The sequence below is a fragment of the Camelus dromedarius genome, chromosome 5 (genome assembly GCF_036321535.1).
Source record: "Camelus dromedarius isolate mCamDro1 chromosome 5, mCamDro1.pat, whole genome shotgun sequence".
NCBI classification, from domain to species: Eukaryota; Metazoa; Chordata; class Mammalia; order Artiodactyla; family Camelidae; genus Camelus; species Camelus dromedarius.
The window spans coordinates 21,205,491-21,225,838 of record NC_087440.1 but is presented as its reverse complement, the minus strand read 5'-3'; the positions used below and the strand labels follow the sequence as shown (position 1 = coordinate 21,225,838).

The 20,348-nt window shown below is 39.1% G+C and overlaps 1 protein-coding gene across 3 annotated transcripts in view; it reads left to right on the top strand.

Annotated features, from left to right (window-relative positions):
- GANC (glucosidase alpha, neutral C) overlaps nucleotides 1-20,348 on the top strand; it is a 64,098-nt gene that overhangs the window by 33,298 nt on the left and 10,452 nt on the right. For all 3 annotated transcript variants that reach the window (XM_064485688.1, XM_064485689.1, XM_010994973.3), the window contains exons 12-21: nucleotides 575-810; nucleotides 3,912-4,038; nucleotides 4,920-4,999; nucleotides 6,818-6,961; nucleotides 8,088-8,184; nucleotides 11,799-11,900; nucleotides 13,030-13,273; nucleotides 15,055-15,119; nucleotides 16,530-16,606; nucleotides 19,248-19,322. In XM_064485688.1, coding sequence (XP_064341758.1) covers nucleotides 575-810; nucleotides 3,912-4,038; nucleotides 4,920-4,999; nucleotides 6,818-6,961; nucleotides 8,088-8,184; nucleotides 11,799-11,900; nucleotides 13,030-13,273; nucleotides 15,055-15,119; nucleotides 16,530-16,606; nucleotides 19,248-19,322 — 1,247 coding nt within the window. The remainder of the gene's footprint in view (nucleotides 1-574; nucleotides 811-3,911; nucleotides 4,039-4,919; nucleotides 5,000-6,817; nucleotides 6,962-8,087; nucleotides 8,185-11,798; nucleotides 11,901-13,029; nucleotides 13,274-15,054; nucleotides 15,120-16,529; nucleotides 16,607-19,247; nucleotides 19,323-20,348) is intronic.

Sequence of the window (20,348 nt, the reverse complement as noted above, 5' to 3'; positions counted from 1 at the left end):
TGTTTGTTGTTTGAAGCCTCTTCTGGTCGTTTCCTATAAAAGTGTGCATCAGAGGTACACTTTTTCCATCTTTGCAGATACGAAAACATCTTTTTACCTTCACTCTTGTTTGGTGGAACAGAACCCGTTAATATTTATTTTTCCCTAAGCTTATCATGTTCTTCTCTGCCTCCATGTCTTTTTTATTCCCTGTGCCTGAATTCTGTATCCATTCTCCCCATTTCATATACTCTTAATTTTTCTTTAAGATTCAAATCGAGTGTTACCACCTCTGTGAAGCCTTTCACGACACCACATTTCACTGCAGGCAGAATTTATTGGCCCCACTGCATTCCCACAGCACTATGCTGATACCTTTAACATAGCAGTTATATCTCAGTGGAGAACAGCGTATTCACACACCTGCATCATCAGCGAAATTGTTACTTTCTTGAGCATAAGGGCTCGGCTTTCTTCTTGATATTCTAAATACCAGGCTCAGTGCTTAGACCTTGTAGACATTCGGGAAATGTTTATCAAATGTGCAATGATTATTGTGGTAGTAGTTGGCTCAGTTGTCATCTTCCTCTTTTAGGCACACAGGCCATGCCCCCACTCTTCTCCTTGGGGTACCATCAGTGCCGCTGGAACTATGAAGATGAGCAGGATGTAAAAGCAGTGGATGCAGGATTTGATGAACATGACATTCCTTACGACGTCATGTGGCTGGACATAGAGCACACCGAGGGCAAAAGGTACTTCACCTGGGACAAGAAAAGATTCCCAAATCCCAAAAGGATGCAAGAGCTGCTCAGGAGCAAAAAACGTAAGGTAGAATAAGCCAACACTCTGAACCCTTTTGATACATTTTTAATTTTTTAAAAGTTGCCTTGGCATATTAGTAGAAGAGAGCGATCTGGTTAAAAAAAAGAATGGCTGTGAAAATAGTACCTTCAAATGTAACTGTAACTGTGATAACAGAGAAGTAATGGTGAAAAGGGGGTAACGCCCTCACCCCTGCCTTAGCTGTCTGGGTCCCTGTAAGGATGAAGGGGCCTGGCATTCAGTTCAGACCCATGCGTTGTAGCTGCCCTGTCGTGATGTGATGGGTGTCCCCATGCAGAACGGTTTTGATACTGAGATTGATGACAGCACACTGGCACCAAGAGGCTGTGAAAAGGTTAATTAATCCCATAGTGAGGTGAGACTCACTTCTAGGGGGAGCAGGGCTGGCTCCCAGGCTCCTTTGAAAATGGCTTGAGAGAGCTGGGAAAGGAGACGGGCTCAGGTTTGTGGGTGGTTAGAGTGTTGGACTGGGGTGAGGATTCCTGTGCATGTACCAGGGCTTGTGTGGTTTGAACTTCTTTTTTGCCCCAAAGAACGGAGCATCAGGGCTTTCTGTGTCAGCACACAAGGATGTGGGCAGAAGGGTAAGGGGAGTTGTGGGGCTTGAAGCTCTTTAACAGTCAATCAGAAATGCAGTCAGATTCTTTATTACACCACTTTTCCTGCATGCTTCCCTGAGGGACTCCACCTGTCAATCTAGCCAAGGAAAGAACTAAAATAAAAAATGGGGAGGAGGAGAAGACACTGGAAAGTGTGTGCTGCAGGAGTGGTGGTGGTAACAGCAATAATGAAAACAGTGAGGGAGGAAAAAACAGCCAATGCTGTTATTTCCTAATTTCTCAGTTAATAAATAGCTGTCATTTATCAAGTGCTTATTATGGACCAGAGACTATGATAAAACACATTACTGCATTCAATCATCAAGAAATTATAAGGTTAAAGAAAAAGAAATTATGAGGTAGATATTATTACCACATTTTTCAGATGAAGGAACTGAGGCTTAGAGTGGGTTTGTATTTTGTACAAAGGCACACAATGAATAAGTAGCAGGGCAAGAGTGAATCCTGACCTGCCCAACTCCAGAACCTATGTCCTTATAAGCAGTTATTTATCGGGGCCTTCGAATGTTCAAGATGCTGTAGTAAAGATGGCAGGAATGCGGAGATGAGCTCCTTGGGGTCTCACAGTGAGTGGAAGAAAGGCAAGTGTACAACAAGCACAATACAGGGCTGTCACATAACTGCCACAGAAAGACCAGGGTACGGGGCAGACCAAAAGGAAGAAGAATGCATCCTGCTGGACAAAAGCAGGGCTTTGTTTTCAATGAGCTGAGTCTCCAGCTAGTGGAGAAGGGAGAGGGGGAAGAAGGCAGTGCAGCCAGAGGCTGGAGCATGCCGCCGCCGTGGTGTTTGGAAAGCAGCGCACAGGCTGGCAGGAAAGCAAGGCATGTGTGAGGTTTGAGGAGGGGGAAATTTGACCTTATTTTTGGTTTGCTTTGTATACATTTGGAGACATTAAAAGTTTTTGAATAAGGGGTTAATATGCAGAATATACAAAGAACTCCTATAACTCAACAACCAAGAAACAACCCAATTAAAAATTGTGAAAAGGACTTGATAAACATTTCTTCAGAGAAGATACACAAATTGCCAACAGCACATTAAAAATACTGATCATCACTAATCATTAGGGAAACGCAAATCAAGACCACAGTGAGATGCCACTTCATACCATTAGAATGACTACTATCAAAAAAACGGAAAATAACAAATATTGGTGAGGATGTGGAGAAATTGGAACACTTAAGCACTGGGTGTGGGAATGTGAAATGGTGCAACCCCTATGGAAAACAGTGTGGCAGTTCCTCAAAAAATTAAAAGTTAAATTACCATATGATCTAGCAATTCCACTGCTGGGTATATTCCCAAAGTATTTTCAAAGGAATTGAAAGCAAAATTTGTATGCACACGTTCATAGCAGCATTATTCACAATAGCTAAAAGATGAAAGCAACCCAAGTCCATTGATAGTTGAATGGATGAACAAAATGTGGTCTGTACACAGAACACAAAATTATTCAGCCTTTTAAAAGGAAGGAAATTCTGATACATGCTAAACATGGATGAACCTTGAGGACATTATGCTAGGTGAAATAAGCTTCTCATAAAAAGACAAATACTGTGTGATTTCACTAATCTGTAATACCTAGAGTAGTCAAAATCATAGAGACAGAAAGAAGAATGGTGGTTGCCCTTGGCTGAGGAGGAGGAGGGAATAAGTTGTCTTTAATGGGCGTAGAGTTTCAGTTTTACAAGATGAACCAAATTCTAGACATGGACTGTACAATATACAACATTGTGAATGTATTTAACACTATTGAACTGTACACTTAGAATTGGTTGAGATGATGAATTTTATGTTGTGTATGTTAACTACAATGTAAATTTTTTTTAAGTTTTTGAACAATGGAGGATTAAACTGTACTATGTAGAATAGATTTGAATAGATATGAAGAAGGATGATTTGAAGGTTGTTCTAGCCAAATAAAGTGGTTTTGAGACCCCTGACTAAGTGGAAGGGATGGTATTAAAAGGCAGGGAGGGATGCTGGAGACACGCAGCTGTGATCACAGCTTTTCTCAAATCTCCTTCCTAAATGTGCCTGTTCCACTGGGTTTGGGGATTTTTTGTCTGTCTGTAATACGCTAGTCTCTTTTCTTTAACGTTTGCTTTTGTCAGTAATATTTTAGCTTCTAGATGTCTAGGGAGCAGGGGACTTTGCCTACTTAATTCTTTATGTAAAGCACCCAGGGCGACAGAGAGATAGAAGCTTAGTAAATGCCATCTTAAGAACATGTATTGGTGGGCAGCAATAACTGTAAAACAATGCTGGCCTGGTTTTGATATCAGTTTATATTTCTATAAGCACATGAAAGGTTATAGGGTTTGACTGGTGTCTGAAATATTTCAGTAATAGTAATAGTTGTTTTGAATAAAATTTGAGCTCCAAAACTATGATGAAAACATGTAAATGAACATATGGCTTCTATGAAACTGATGAGATCTTTAAACCTTTATGTCCTGACAGCTTGTGGTCATCAGTGACCCCCACATCAAGGTTGATCCCAACTACTCAGTGTATGCTAAGGCCAAAGAACAGGGCTTCTTCGTGAGGAATCATGATGGGGGTGACTTTGAAGGTGTATGCTGGCCTGGTAAGATATGATTTTATACACCTAGTATCCACTGTTTAGTCCCAGCATAGCTGTCAGTCTAATTTCTTGCAGATGCCTCCTGCTACATTTTAGGTGCCTTTCCTTAAAGGTGTTACCTCCTTTTATAACTTTCACCTCACACCTGGTACAGTGTGCTCTGTATATATTTGTAAGTCAATGAATGAAGGAAAAATAAACAAGCAAACCTCAGTGACATACTATTTCCCTAAGCAAATAAAAATTAAAAGCCAGGGAATGAGAAAAGGAGAGGAGGAGAAAGAAAGTCCTGTAGTCTGTCTCCCTGTGACTCTTCTTTGCTCTGTTAGCCCAAACTTCTGACTTCCCAGCCTTTTGTGAGAGACCTCAGCTGCCCCTGGCAACTCTGAATTCTTCATTTCAGAAATTATTAGTTTAAAGCCATGGTAGGAACGCCTCAAGGCCAAAAGCACATCCCCACTCTGTCATGTCACAGCTCTCTGTCACACATCCGTGCACGGTAAGAAACCCCATGCATTCCTTTTCCCGCTGTACCACTCACTCATGAACTCTTCTCTGTTCTCTTTAAGAACAGAGGGGTCACTTCAGAGTATTTGCCATCCCTGCTGGGGCTGTGTTAGACCATCAATGAGGGGCAGGCTCCACCTTGATGCTTGTTCATTGGCATCCCCCTCGCCTTTAGGGTGGAGAGGCCTAGTGGTTGTCATTGGAGTCCCAGCATTGCCTTTTTCACTCGCTTCTCGCCAGACCATGCCTCTGTATCAGCGGTCTTTGACATTCGCTGTGAGGAGCCCATTGATTACCCAGCTTTCACATCTGATATTCTTTACATATATCTTACCATGACGACACTATCCCTACCGTCTGCTCTTCTGCTTCTGCAGGTCTCTCCTCCTACCTGGATTTCACCAATCCCAAGGTCAGAGAGTGGTATTCAAGCCTTTTTGCCTTCTCTGTTTATCAGGTTTGTTTTTATTCTTTTGCTCTTTTCCTAGTAACTTGGAAGGATAAAATAAGGGAGAAAAGTGATTCAATAGAATTACTCTGCTTCATTAAGCAGCCCTTGGTAAATACTACTTGTACAAAAAGGCAGGGATGCCAACCACATTACAGACTTTGGTGGTGCCACGAGAGGTGCCATATGAGTTACCAAATACACAAAAGCTATGATTTTGACCTCTAATATGATAGACTCTATGGTATATCAAAGTACTTAATAATAGAGATTTATTATATTTTCAAATTGTATGAATTTTTACATAAAATAGTATTGTACGATATTACTAAAGATGATAATGGTATATGTGAAAGTATCTTACAAAGTATAATGTGTTAAAAGGAAGATATAATAATAATTCTTAAAATTATATAAGAAACACAGAGAGGACTGGAGGGGCCACATCTGGAGAACTGTTTTCTACCAATGGTGGTGATGATAATGATGCCTAATATAAATTGCGTATGTGCTCTGTACCAAGCACAATGCTAAGCATTTTGTATGCATACCACCATTTCATTTTCACAATAACCCTTTGAAGTTAGAATTGCAATGAACTCTAATCCCACAGATGAGAAAATTGAGGCATAGACAAGTTTAAAAACCTGATAAGTTTACCCATTTAGTAAGTGGAGGACCCAAGATTTGAACTCAAGTCTGTTTGCCTCCCAGGCCCATCTCTTAACCAAACTCTGGTTTCTGAGCATCCTGCATTAGGACATAGAAAATAACTTAAAGCAGGGGTAACCAACTCTTGGGCAAATCTGGCCAGTCTCATTTGTTTCCCTGTCATCTGTGGCTGCTTTCACATGACAATAGCAGGGTTGAATTATTGAAAGAGAGGCCTTATGGCCTGCAAAATTGAAAATATTTACTATCTGGCCCTTTCCAAAGAAAGTTTGCCAACCCCTGCCTTAGAGGGTGCTAAAGATGGATAGTCAGAGTAGTTAAATATTTGGAAACCATACAGCCTTGTTCGTAGTATATATGATTAGAAATAACTGAAAGTGAAGTCACCAGAAGACACGTTAGCCACCTCCAGGCACTTGAAAGGCCACCAAGTGGGTGAGGCAGCAGCTGTATTCTGTGGTGTCACAGAAGCAAAGCTAGGCCCTCTCTGTTACAAGGAGCAGGACTTTCAGGAATTAATGGAATGAGCTGCCTGAGGGGCTCCCTGTCATTGGAGCTATTGAGTCAAATGCTGAGAGACCAGGGATTCTATAAAAGGGATCACAACACCATGTTAACTAGGTAACAGCTCCTTCCCACTCTAAATCAAACAACTCTGTGTAGAACGTGAACTATAGATCATGTTAACAAACAGGTATCTTAGCTGTCTAATCTTTCGGAGTAGTAGAGGGAAGGCAGAATCTGCTCACGGACAGCTATACTTGCCCCTGGTTAAGCGTGGTAGCGATGATGGATGATGTAGAGGCTACTTGTGAACATTCACAGCCCTCCCTGCAGGGCTTCTCCAGGGTAGACCTCGGAGTGGACTGGCTGGGCAGCGTGGGAATACAACACAGCACTCTTTCACTCATCAGCAAGTACTTACAGAGAACCTCCTGTGGTTCAGGTTGTAGATCTAGGCATTTGGGATTTATCAATGAACAAAATAGACAAAATTCCCTGTCTTGTGGAACTTTTGTTTTAGTAGAGGACAGAGCATAGACAATAAACATAATAAATAATAAATTAAAAGGAATAGGAAAGAGGAGTAGGGATGGCTATCATATTAACCTTGTCAGTGGAGGAGTTTTATCATGACCAAGATTGACTTCCTAGGGGTCTACTGACATCCTGCACGTGTGGAATGACATGAATGAGCCCTCTGTCTTTAGAGGGCCAGAGCTAACCATGCAGAAGAATGCCATTCATCATGGCAACTGGGAGCACCGAGAACTTCACAATATCTATGGCTTTTATCAGGTAAGGCATCTAAAACAAAGCCCACTGGATCTATCTTCCTTGCCTTTTAGGCTAAAAGTCATTTGCTTTGTAATAACCATACTATACTGTTCCTTTTTCTTTGAATGTATTTTCTGACAACTACAACGGGTCTTAGCAGATTGTAGCCAATGTAAGACTCATTTCTCCCTTTGCACTTTTTCCTTCTATAATGAACTCAATTAATTAATAGATATTGTGAAATTAATGATAACATAGAAATTTCTTCCTTGACAGGGGCCATTAGTAAATGGCATTGGATACTACCTGAAAACTTTTATTGAAGTAGGCTGTGTACAAATATATAAACTAAGGCAATTAAAACAAATATTTTGAAATTTTACAAATGTCTAAATACAGCAAGTTTTATCCTCATACCAGGGGAGTAAGATTCAGAACAGATACACAATTTGAAAAAATATACTTTCTAAATGTAGAAAGCCTTCCTTAAGTATTTAACCTTCTCAATAGGTGGTGGTAGAATTGTCTTCCACTTGCCAGTCACATCCAGAAAACTTGGCAGTTAACTTGCCCTAATTTATACCCATGGTCTTTTGTTGTCTTCAGAATGGAACAGTGTTCCTGTGGCCCTCCCACCAGTTGCTGTTTTCCAGTGGGAGCTGCTGGCTACATACAGCACTGTTTTCAGATCATATCTGTTTCCTTCTCTAAACAGCCTATTGCTATGACTACAAACTACTTTATAGTTGGAGAATTTTCTTATGTATGCCAGGGCCAGTCACTTAACCTCTCTGAATCTCAAGGGGTTTTTTTTGTTAATGAAAACTATCTCAGAGGTTTTTGTGTAAGTTACAAGAGAAAATCTTATAAAAAATACCTAACAGTAGTAAGCACCAAATACATGCTACCTTGTTATTTACTAGCATTTCATTTATATTTTAATCAAAGAAAAAATTTCACTTTTTAATAGGGAAATTTAGTGTAGTTTCATTACGTCATGAAAATTACTTGATCAGTTTTTAATATTTTCCATTTCACATTCCCAGCTACTATTTACTTTTTGCATATGAAATAGCTTATTGGGGGATGTCTGCACAATTCCACAACCCAATCCTCTCTTTGAAACTTCTTCCTTTCAACTTTATAGCAAATGGCCACTGCAGAAGGACTGATCCAGCGATCTAAAGGGAAGGAGAGACCCTTCGTTCTTACACGTTCTTTCTTTGCTGGATCACAAAAGTATGGTAAGGACTGGCTCACATGGTCAGACTTAAAAACACAAGCTAGCAACCTGTCTTTTTTTGACCATATATGGTATATGGTGCTACCATGTTGATTCCTTCCTTTTCAGTAGCCATTGGTCAGATCTTAGATTGTAGGGAGTGATGTGCCCTGAAGTATGCATTTTGTCTTATGAGACAGAGTAAACCAGTTTTAATAAAGTTTAGTTACTTGTTTCCCACTGAAGAATTGGCCACTTAGTTATTTGGAGAATAACTTCAGAGTAGCTCAGTTTGCTGGGATGGTCATCTCTGATCTTGTCTCATTGATTTATCAAAACCAGAGAAAATACACTTCTAACACATCCCTTCAACCACCTGTTCCCCTTAGCAATTTGGCTTAAAATAGACCTGGCTCTTGCTTGTGCTCAGGGTCATCTATAACTGGATCCGGTTTGCTAGCTAATGCAGATCTAGTTCAACTTAACCATCCCGTGGCAGGAAGGCTATTTTAAGCCCCCTGGACTTGCATAAATAACATCAACTTAGGTCCTAGTTTGAAGAATCCAGCCTTTATTGTACCATAGACATTAGTCGGCCTCTTGCTCCACCCCTAGAAACCAGCCCCTGTGGTAGTCTGGAAAAGGTCAAAATATTATCATCAGGCAAAGATTCCTATACAGTGATCTCACCACAGAATTGGTCCTTAAAATAAAAAAGAAGTAAAGAAAATCTAAGTATGTAACAGTAAGGGAATAGTTATAAAGCTATGGTATATCCATATGATAGACTATCATAAGGTTATTTAAAATTGCAGGAGAAAATTTTTGTGACATCATAATAAATTTAAAAAGAAAAGCAGAATACCTAAATGTTTATATATTATCCTGATTTTGTTTAAAAATAAATAAATAAATAAATAAATGTATGTAGGTAGTAATCTAAGTAAATAAAGTACTGTGGTGATTATGAGTGATTTTTTCTTTTTACCTATCTCTATTTTCCAAATTCTCTACAAGTATCCTTTTTAATCACTCTAAAAAAGTAAAATATTTTAATGAAAACATTTATAAGCAGCAGTTCAAAAAGATAATAGAAAATATGCATACTCAGTTATCTTTGATCTCTTAAATATTGGCCCACTGCCTAGTCTTCAGTTCTCTGTGTGAAGCTATCAGCTCTGCCCCAAAGCACAGTGAGTGAGCAGAGAACACTTGTGTCAAGTCCTGTGCTGAGACCAATGGCCAGAGAGAGCTTCTGACTAAACAACCATGAGACATGAAAACATCTGCATGTTTACATGAACTTTGTTTCTTGATAAAAATGTTGTCATATGGGTTTCAAAATCATTATGTAGATATATACATACCTCATTTGAAGTCAAAGAGAAATTACTAGAGTACTATTTTAAATGAAAAGCCCCTTGAAAATATTTTTCTTTGCTGGCCATAGGACAGCCTAACATTTCTATGGAAGATTTAAACAAAAATAGATACCAAAACTATTTTGATAAAAGATAGACAAGAATGTTTCAGGAGTAATCTGGACTTAGTACAATAAGATTTTTTTCCTTTTCTGGATCCCTTTAGTGTTACAGATCCTCACAAACTCTTACTAACTATTCAGCGAACAGGAACACTGGCTTTAGAGTCAGATTGCCTGAGCTGAAATCCTACCATATCCAGTTTACCATATTCCCTCATCATTAAAATAAAGTTAAATAGTGTTAGTGTTTACCTGGTAGGGTTGTTGTGATGATTAACCGGGATATTGCCAGCAAAGCAGCATAACACCTGGCTCAGTGAGGGCTCTATAAATGTTAACTATTGTCATTGCTGCTGTTATTATGCTGTGCTTTTATGGTCTGTACCACCCCTCTCAAATCACAGAGGATTGTGTCGGCAGTGAATAGACATATGGATCATAGGGAATCCAGAAGGAGTCCAACACATACATGATCAAATAATTAGCAACAAAGTTGCCAAGGCAATTCAGTGAAGAAAGGAGTATTTTCAGCAAATGATTCTGAAACACTGGGTATCCTGGCAGGGGTTGTGGGGGTGGAGGGGGAGAGAACCTTGACCCTTACCTCACGCTGTACACAGAAAGTAACTCAAAATGGAATATAGACCTACATTATAAAAGCTAAAACAAACAAAAAACTTCTAGAAGAAAACAGAAAATCTTTGTGACTTTGAGAGAGGCAAAAATTTCTTAGAACACAAAAAGCATAAACCGTAAAACTAAAAAATAATCAATTTTGATTAATTCATCAAAATTAAAATCTTAAACCCTTTCCAAGATATTGTTAAGAAAATGAAAGTCAAGCCACAGAATGAGAGAAAGTATTTGCAATATACATTTATATCTGTCAAAGGAATGGTTTCCAGAATATATAAAGAACTTTTAAGGGGGAGGGTATAGCTCAAGTAGTAAAGTGCATGTTTAGCATGCATGAGTTCCTGGGTTCAATCCCAGTATCTCCTCCAAAAATAAATGAATAAAGATAAATAAACCTAATTACCTCCCCCGCCAAAAAAAAAAAGAACTTTTATAATTAAATAATAGATACACAATCTACTTTTTAAAATGAGTAAAAGATTTGAATAGACACTTAACAAAAGAAGATATATGAATGGTCAATAAACACATAAATGATGCTCAACATCCTTAGTCATTAGAGAGAGAAACACCACTATACACTCATTAGAATGGCTAGAATTAAAAAGACTGACACTACCAAGTAAGTGTTGACAAAGATATAGAACAATTAAAACTCTCACCTACTGAGAATGTAAAAATTGTATAGTCATTTTGCTCAACAACTTGGAATTTTCAAAGTGTTCAACATACACTGAACATAGAGCCTGCAGTTCCACTCCAGTTATTTACTTAAGAGAAATGAAAACATATGCCAAAGATTTGTACACACATGTTTATAGCAGCTTCATCCATAAAAGCCAAAACTTGGAAAGAATTCAAATGTCTATTAATAGGTGACTAGATAAATGACTTACAATACATCCATACTGTGGAATACTACACAGCAAATAAAAAGGAATAACTTACATTATGCTGAGTGAAGAAGCTAGAACACAAAATAGTATATGTTTCCATTTGTATGAAGTTCTAGAAAAGACTAATTTATAGCTATAGAGATCAAATCAATGGTCGAGTAAGATGGAGAGTTATTGACTGCAGAGAAGCCCAAGTGAACTTATATAGTTATGGAACTGTTCTAGATCCTGCTTGTGGCGGTGGTTACATGGGTGTTCAAAACTCACGAAACTCTTTATTTAAAATAGGTACATTTACTGTATGTAAATTACATCTCAGTAAAGTTGATTTTGAAAAAGTTTCCTCCTAAAGTCAGGCTTGAGTTATACGTCAAAAATAAGTGCAATTTCAGAATCTTTTCATAAAATGTTTGTTTTGTGGATTTTAGTGACTTTTTCACATTAGAAAATTAATACAGTTTTACTATAGAAAAACAGAATGTGTATATTTTATGGTAAGAAATGTTTTCCTTTATATTAGTTTATCTATTACAAATAAGAAATCTAAATATGAAATTCAGGATATGGGCTGATTTGTGGGGTTTTTTTTTTCTTTTAATACCTTCTTCCTGGTGACCAAAGGTGCTGTGTGGACAGGTGACAACACAGCAGAATGGAGTTACCTGAAAATTTCTGTCCCTATGTTACTGACCCTTAGCATTACTGGGATCTCTTTTTGTGGAGGTAAGATGGTATCCTCAGGCTTGAAGTGAAAGTCAAAAGGGAGGGTGTTTTCATCAAAGCCGGTCACAAATCCCTTCTTGTTAGCTGATTTCTACAAGGATAAACGTGGATAAACGTGGGGAAGAGAAAATGAGAAGCCTTAAGGAGAGCAGGTTAGAGAGGAGAGTGAAAGGGATGCTTCAGAGCTGTGTGTGTCTTTGCTGAACTGAGGACATGAAATTAAGTCGTCAGAAGGGGAGCCGGAATGTTTCTTTCCCTCATTCTCTTAACCACGCCCTCCTTAGATGCCCTTGACAACTGAGTTTCTCTTCCTGAAACATGCGTTTTCTACCTGAAAGTGAGAAAAACGGAGAGAACTGCAAAGAATTTAGCAAATCAGAAATCAGCCTTACAGAAATCCTGTGACATATTTTAACTGTTAAAAAAAATCTATATATAAGTTTGGGAAAGATAAATTTAGTTAAAATAAGATTCTCTGATGGGCTGCCTTCCCCCAAATCCTAATAATTCCCTGTAGCTGAGAGATCTCTGTGGAAGGTACTCAGCATGACTACAGGTCCAGCTGCAACTTGTTCTCTGTGGGACTAGAAGCACGTTAATGTCACTTTTCGATAGATATGTTTCTTTACGGCATTGGTCCACATACAACACAAAGAATATGCTCCCTGCTTAAGGGCTAAGCATGAAATTCTACTTAAACCTCTATTCTGATTGATTATATGCTTCTCTTTAGTTCTTTCTATAATTTTTATCTTGCTTCAGTTGTTGTTTTCAAACTAAATCAATTGCCAGCCTCCACTGAAGACAAGTGACTTAATGAATCAGGCAGATGTTTTGCAATTTCCGGGTTACCTGGGTTCAGGACATTCAGAAGTGTTGATCTTGCAGTAAAGCCTCTGACAGGAAAAGAATTTGGACAGGAAAAGAATATTCAAAGAGCATACTGTCAGATCCCCAGGCTGAGTTTTTTAGTATGTGCTCCCTAGTTTGAGGCCACAGTTTTATGCTGTCATTTTGGGTGCACATAGTGCTCATTTGCCCTGTCAGTCTTCAAGGCCTTATCTTACCTGTGTGCTGCATTTGTTAGAAGCCTGGCTGTCTGACTCACCTTTCTGTACAAACTAATCAGCTGACATCGGTGGCTTCATCGGGAACCCAGAGGCAGAGCTGCTAGTGCGATGGTACCAGGCCGGAGCCTACCAGCCCTTCTTCCGCAGCCATGCTACCAAAAACACCAGGCGACGGGAACCCTGGCTCTTTGGAGAGAAGCACACCCAGCTCATCCGCGAAGCCATCAGAGAGCGCTATGCCCTCCTGCCCTATTGGTATTCTCTGTTCTACTTTGCACACGTGGCTTCCCAACCCGTCATGAGGTAAACAGGCTTCAGCAGTCAGGGGCCCCAGCAACCAGTTTCTACCCGAGGATCTCCTCAGCCACTGGAAATGGAGTAATTACGGTGATTTCAAGAGGAAAGCCAGGTGTTATCAAGTGGCAATCAGCTTACTGAGCACCAGTTGTGAGCAAGGTCAGGTACTGGAGGTCACAGAAGATAAAAACTAGGTTTCTTGTAAACTTGGTAATTCAAGTGTTAATATTTGGTAGGAAACAGAAATAGAGATTTTTCAAAGAAAAAGGAAGTGGCTTTGTAACTGAATTTATCCCGTATTTAATCCATGTAGGGGAAGAAAACTTGCCACCCCAAAATGCATCTCTTCAGCTTGAGGATTGTTTGAGGCTGATTGTTTTTAAGAAACAAAAGGCTTACGAAGTCTTTCTTTTTACCTCCCCCTTAACTGCCTTAAAGAATTTAGATAAAGGGCCTGGTCCAGGAAGTGCATTATCACCAGTGATATCTACAAAGAATGCGAGCTAAGCATGGTGGAGGAATGTGGGGACCAAAGTCCTCTCAGTGTCTCATTGTCTCTGCATGGCCCAGCAAACATTGGTTTACCACACATTTGTTTCTCTGTCTCCAAGTGAATATCCTTCCTCCCCTTTCAAGTCCCAAACTCAACACCTTTATTCTCTCAGGTGACATATAAGCCTCAATTGCCTATCTTGTCCTTAGGCATCATATTTTTATGGAATTCCTGTATGTACACAATTAAATTTGATTTTCTCTTATTCATCTGTCTCAGGTCAATTTAATTCGTAGACCAGCCAGAAGAACCTAGAAGAGTGGTGGAAAGTTGTTTCTTTATCCCCCATACCGCGCAAGCATCCTCTCATGAAGAACAGCTTATTCTGCCAGTCTTAGCTCTGTCTTACCTTTCGGACTTTTCCTGGCATAGAAATTATATTCTGATTCTATTTTGAAGGCAGAATGTGAATACCAACTTTCTGGGTTAGAGAACAGTGCAGAGACACATATAGTACATCAAGGCTTCTAAATCAGCAGTTCCTCAACTTGGCTCAGATCAGAATCACCTGGGGAGCTTTTTACAACTACAGAGGCCACACCTCCAAACCTACTAGGAATCCCTTGGTTAAGTTCCAGGGATCTATATTTCATAAGTTTCCCTGGTGATTTTAGGCATCAGCCAGGTTTAGAGACCTCTGCTTTGTTACTGTTTAGTAGAAAAAGGAGTAGGTTATTACAAAGGCTAGTGAATAAACTAAAAATTAATTTATCTTATTAAAAAATATCTTTTCCTCATGAAATTGAAAATAATTATTAGAATCATTAAGCTAATATCCAGATATTGCAAGTTTTATTATTCTTGTAAGTGCAACTTGAAAATAAGAAAAACCAATTCTTTTCATTTAAATAGGTAATGTTAAGGATGCATGAAAAAATGGCACAAACATTTAATTTGTTTTACACCAAATGTGTTAGGCATTTAGACTTGGACAAAGCTCTGATTCTGGCTGTCAGAGTAGTATGCAGTGTTCAACAATGAGAAGGGGAAATTTCAGATACCAGAATTCTCGCTCTTTCATTGGACCACTGAAGCTAATAGATAGTTCTTTCACATAAGAAAAATACGTAGTAATCATAAGTGCTCAAAAAAATCTCATATTATATGAAATGATTCCTGGCCTTTTCTGATTTCCTTTGAATAATTATAAAACTGAAAATCATATAACTAATTGAATTATAATAAAACACTGAATGATGCTGAAGTAAGAAATTTCTTTTTTTCCTTTCCCCAGACCTCTATGGATAGAGTTTCCTGGTGAATTAGAGACTTTTGGTGTGGAAGATGAATACATGTTGGGTGAGCATTTCTTGATTGACTATAGCTCTGCTAAATACTGTAATTACATTTTTCTTATTATATTTTCTAGTGTGCTCTTAGCACTAAAAAAAAAAATCCCTTAATCTCAAGAGTGCAAAAAACAAAAATAAAAGAAATTCCATCACCAAGATTTTTAGTGTATTAGTGGGATCACAGCTCTGTTCTCTTGTCATGTAGCGCTTCTCATAATATGTTAACTTCATATAAACATATTCTATTTATGAATGCAGTTTGGGATTCCTGTTCTGGATCCACTCCTAAGCCTTACGATACTATCACAAGGAAGGGAAGTAGAAAAAAAGTAAACCAGATGGCTATAGTAGAGACTTAGAAGAGCTTATTTCATCTGCAAAATAGAGTTGTTGTTGTTGTGGTGGTGTTTTTTGTTTTTTGTGTTTTTTTGGTTGGCCTCTTCTTTAGCAAGGGTTAACCAAATCTGGAACGTAGAAGTTTATCATTTGGGGAGTAAGAATCAAGAAGCCAGGCTCAACAGACAGTTGCCCAAAAGAATCCTGTTTCTAGAAAGTGGAACCCCCAAAATGTAAAAAACCTATCTCCTTAGGTCTCAGTTTAAAAAGCCACTTCCCTGGAGAAGATTTCCATGACCAAACTTGCTTCCTAATACCTAATGCCATCTACCTTAGTCAAAGTCAGTCCCTCTTAATATATAACTTTCATTCCATTTTGTACTTTTGCCTTTTTGGTATTTGTCTTAATTCTAATTAATTTGTAATTACTTGTTTAATAGCTGTCTTTACTGACTGTAAACTTCATGAGGGCCAGGACCCAGTCTGTCTTACTTGCCACTACATTCCCAGGGACTAGCACAGTGCCTGGTACTCAGCAAGAACTCAATAAATATTTGTTGGATTAAAGAGCAAATTCATAAATGGATGAATTTTACATATGGTGGTGCCAAGATCAACATGAAATAAATATCCAGATTGCTTTTAAGAGAATTACAGGCTTCCTGATGATACCTGCCCGAGAAAGAGGACCTGCATATCTACACTGACCACACTGCTGGTCACAGTTGTAGGCTCACTGTCTTCAAAGTCACTTACAGCAAATGACAAAGCTCTTGGAGAAGTGCAGTGTGCTTTCAGACTACAATTAAGCACAAAATGAGACTGTACTAGGCTGTGTCAGGGTCCCTCCCTGTTAACCTAATGCACCATAAGGGGACTAGGGATAGTCACCTCTTTGAGCACCTGTCCTCTAACTAACAATGCATCTCTCTGATGAATCATTGGGTCAACTCACCAAGATTTGTACCTTCAAGAAGTTCAGTCAAGGGGTCTTTGAAACCACAAAAGCACTCAGTTAGAGAGAAGGGATGTTTTCAGACCTCTTATAATAATATTCAACTTTATTTCTTCTGTTTTTCAGGAAGTGCTTTATTGGTTCATCCAGTCACAGAACCAAAAGCCACTGTGGTTGATGTGTTTCTGCCAGGATCAAATGAGGTAAAAGTAAATGACAGACAGCTACATGCCTTACACCTGTTATATCTCTTCCCTTCATTCTTGGTGGCTTCCCTTCAAACTTGGCTTAAAATGACAAAAATGTATTCTCTCACAGTTTCAGAGGCTTGAAGTCCAAAATCATGGAGTCAGCAGGGCTGGTTCCTTCTGGAGGTTCTGAGGGAGAGTCTGTCCCCTACCTGTCCCCTAGCTTCTGGTGGCTGCCTGCAGTCCTCGGTGTCCTTGGCTTGTAGCTGCATCACTGCAGTGTGTGCCTCTGTCTTCACTGCGCCTTCTCTGTGCATCTGTCTCCTCTCCCATCTCTCTCTTACAAGACGCTTGTGATGATATTTAGGGCCTATCTGGATAATCCCAGATAATCTTATCTCGAGATCCTTAATTTAGTCAAATCTGTTACTGCAGAAGATAATGTTCACTCCTCCCAGGGATTAGAAAGTGAAAAATATCTTCGGGGGGGCCCACCATTTAGCCCACTACACTTGTCATTATTGATATGACAATAACCAAGTTTTTCTACAGAATGTTCACAAATGATGTTCTTTCTGCTTGATTTCTGTAGTAATTTGTAGTTCTGAAGGTGAGGGCTCTTTACAAAGGTTCCCCTGCCAAGCAGAAACCTAAGAAAAAGATTAAATATAACAACAGCTAAATAAATTGTCCTGCCAAGCATTTCTGTTGAGAGTTTCTTAAGTTGATTCTAACAAAGCATAGGTTCCCATTAAGAGGAACTAGCTCCCTTTAAGACCTAGCCACAAATTTCTATTAATGACCTATTATCATTGCCAGTGCATTGTTGTGACTGTATGACGCGTTCCTTCCACAGTTTCCCAGCGTGCTCTGTGATTGATTCTCTTGCTACATCTTCCCAAAGCCTGGGTAGGAGAGCCAAGCCGCTTCCTGCCAGAGCTCTACCTGGATGGTTAGCTAGTACCACATCCCTCTGTGCAAGGGAGCCATCTAAACTCCCTCACTGTCACTCTCCCCATATTTCTGTATGGCCCAGTTCCTCTTCTGAAAGTCTCCTTCTCCCTGAGGCCTTCTCTGACCACCTCTTTAAGATTACAAGCCACTCCCACAGTCCCCGTACTGCCCAGCCCTCCTTCATCCATTTTTCTCCACAGAATGTGCCATCTTTAACATTCTATATATTTACTTTTATGTTTTGTTTACTATTTATCTCAGCCATTAGAATTATTAGCTTCTTGAAGGCAGTGATTTTTATCTGTTATGGTCACTGCTGTATCCCCAGCATCTAGATGGTAACTGGCACATAGTAGGCCTTCTGTAAGTACTTGCTGGGTGAGGAGCTTGGTGACTGACTAAGCTCTTGGTCTGATCTCCATGGTGTTTTGTACAAGTTATACCCTTCCTAGGCTGGGGAGTCTTTGGATATGGCACCAGAGAACATACCCTATACCTCTCATTGCAGTTAGTGCTGGAAATGGTAGACAGGAAATCCCCAAATCTTGTTTGAATCCTTTTTTTTTTTTTTTTTTTTTACCTTTCACTCCCACCAGCTCTTTATCTAATGCTACTCAAAGACACTAAAGAAAGACATTACAAGAAAAGAAAGCCAAGACAACATCCCTTATAAACATAGACACGGGAATCTTTGACAAAACATTAGCAAATTGAATCTGGCCAAAGATAATACTTCATGACTAGCTAACAATAGTCAAGTCACAGCCCTGTCACATTCACAGAAGGACAGTGACAGATTCAACAGCCCAGATGTATAGAAGATGTGGTAATCTGAGGAGATGAACTTGCAAAATAGGCACTGGCTGCCAGAAATTATATTGGACTAGAAGAGAGAAAGTTTTTGTTTTTATGCTGCTTCTGATGGTATCTTTTTAAAGAAAAAACAATCACCTTTATTGTGGTATGGTTCCTGTACAGTAAAGTACACATATTTCAGATGTACACTTTGATGAATTTTGAAAGATGTACTGATGGTATCTTAAGGATTTACCCCATCAAATTACTTTGTAGGACTTTTCTGGCACGTCAGCAAGTAAACCCCATTGACAAACATTTTAGATAAGGAGTTTGAACGTCATCCCTAAATTGTGGTCTGTTAAAAAAAAATGACACTATCTGAGTAATCCAAGTTTCCATTTGTTTTTCTCTGAGATCTGTTTCCTTGTCTGACACTTTCTTTTCTCCTGCCTCACGTATAATTGATTTGTTTGCAGTGTGCTTTTTTGCTTTGTTGTTGTTTTCTCTCTTCTGTCATCTTTTTCACTACTACGTTATTAAATTTATATAATCCAGCTGGACTATAACATCCATGAGGGCAGGAACTATGACTTTTTGTTCACTCATGTGTACCCAGCAGTGCTGGGCACATAGTAGGTTGTTCAGTAAGTAACTTCTGGATGGATGGCTGGAAAAATGAATGGCCTTTTAGTCAGCTTAACCCATCACAGTACTAGTTTAGTCCTTTGGGATCCTTTTAAAAGCATATGTTCTTCCTAACTTCTACTCAAGATTTTTTTAAAAATTATACTTATTTTAGCTTTCTGGTATTTGCAATCCAGATAAATGGATGTTTTATTGAATAATGAAATCGTGAGCAGAATTGCTTACACACTCTTTTTCATTAAATTCTGTTTCTTTTCAGGTCTGGTTTGACTCTAAGACGTTTTCTCATTGGAAAGGAGCATGTACTGTAAAGATCCCAGTATCCCTGGACACTGTGAGTTATTTTCAGACTGTTATTTTTACCTGTTATGCTATATTAGTCTCCTCGGGCTTCCACGACTAAATACCGTAGACTGGCTGGCTTAAACAACAGAAATTTATTTTCTCACAAGTTCTGGAGGCTAGAAGTCCCAAATCAAGGTGCCAACCAATTCGGGTTCCTGGTGAAGACTCTCTCTCTGGCATGTAGACAGCCACCTTCTTGCTGTGTCCTCACATGGCAGAGGAAGAGAATGAGCTCCCTTGTGTCTCTTATAAGGACACTGATCCTTTGGGTCAGGGCCCCACTCTTATGACCTTAATTACCTCTGTAAAGGCCCTGTCTCCAAATACAGTCACACTGTATATGAATTTTAGGGGGACACTTTCAGTCCATACCATGTGCCTACATAGAAAGAACCAAGGATCTTAGTGTCCTTCACTGTAACACATACCTGTAGAGACCGACACAGAGTAGTTGCCTAGAGCTGAAAGCAGGGAGAGAGTTTGGGGAGCAATGGGGAGTGACTGCTGTTGGGTCCAGGGTTTCTTTTTTAGGTTGATGAAAATGTTTTAAAATTGATTGTGGTGATGGTTACATGACTGAATATACTTAAAACTATTTAATTATACACTGTAAATGGGTGAATTGTACAGCATGTGAGTTATATCAATAAAGCTGTTAAAATGTGAGAAAAAGGAGTATAAGAAAGACATATACTCTGATTTCATGGTATGGAACATCGAGGACAAACAACTTTTCCCCGTGTATCTACATTGTATGTCTAAGATAAATAATAACACTGAAAACAGAGAGTAAACATGGTGGTCACCACACACACACACACAATATCCTTTACAGGACCAAGTCAAAACAACCTGAGTTCTTAGTTACACCTTAGGCCCAAGGGAGCGCTACCAGTTATGGTGCTAGAATAAAGTGGCCCATCCAGATTGCGTTTCTGAAGGGAGGCTTGCTCCTGGAGCTGAATCATAACCACCACCACAGGCCCTAAGTAGTGTAAAGATTTATAAATAGATA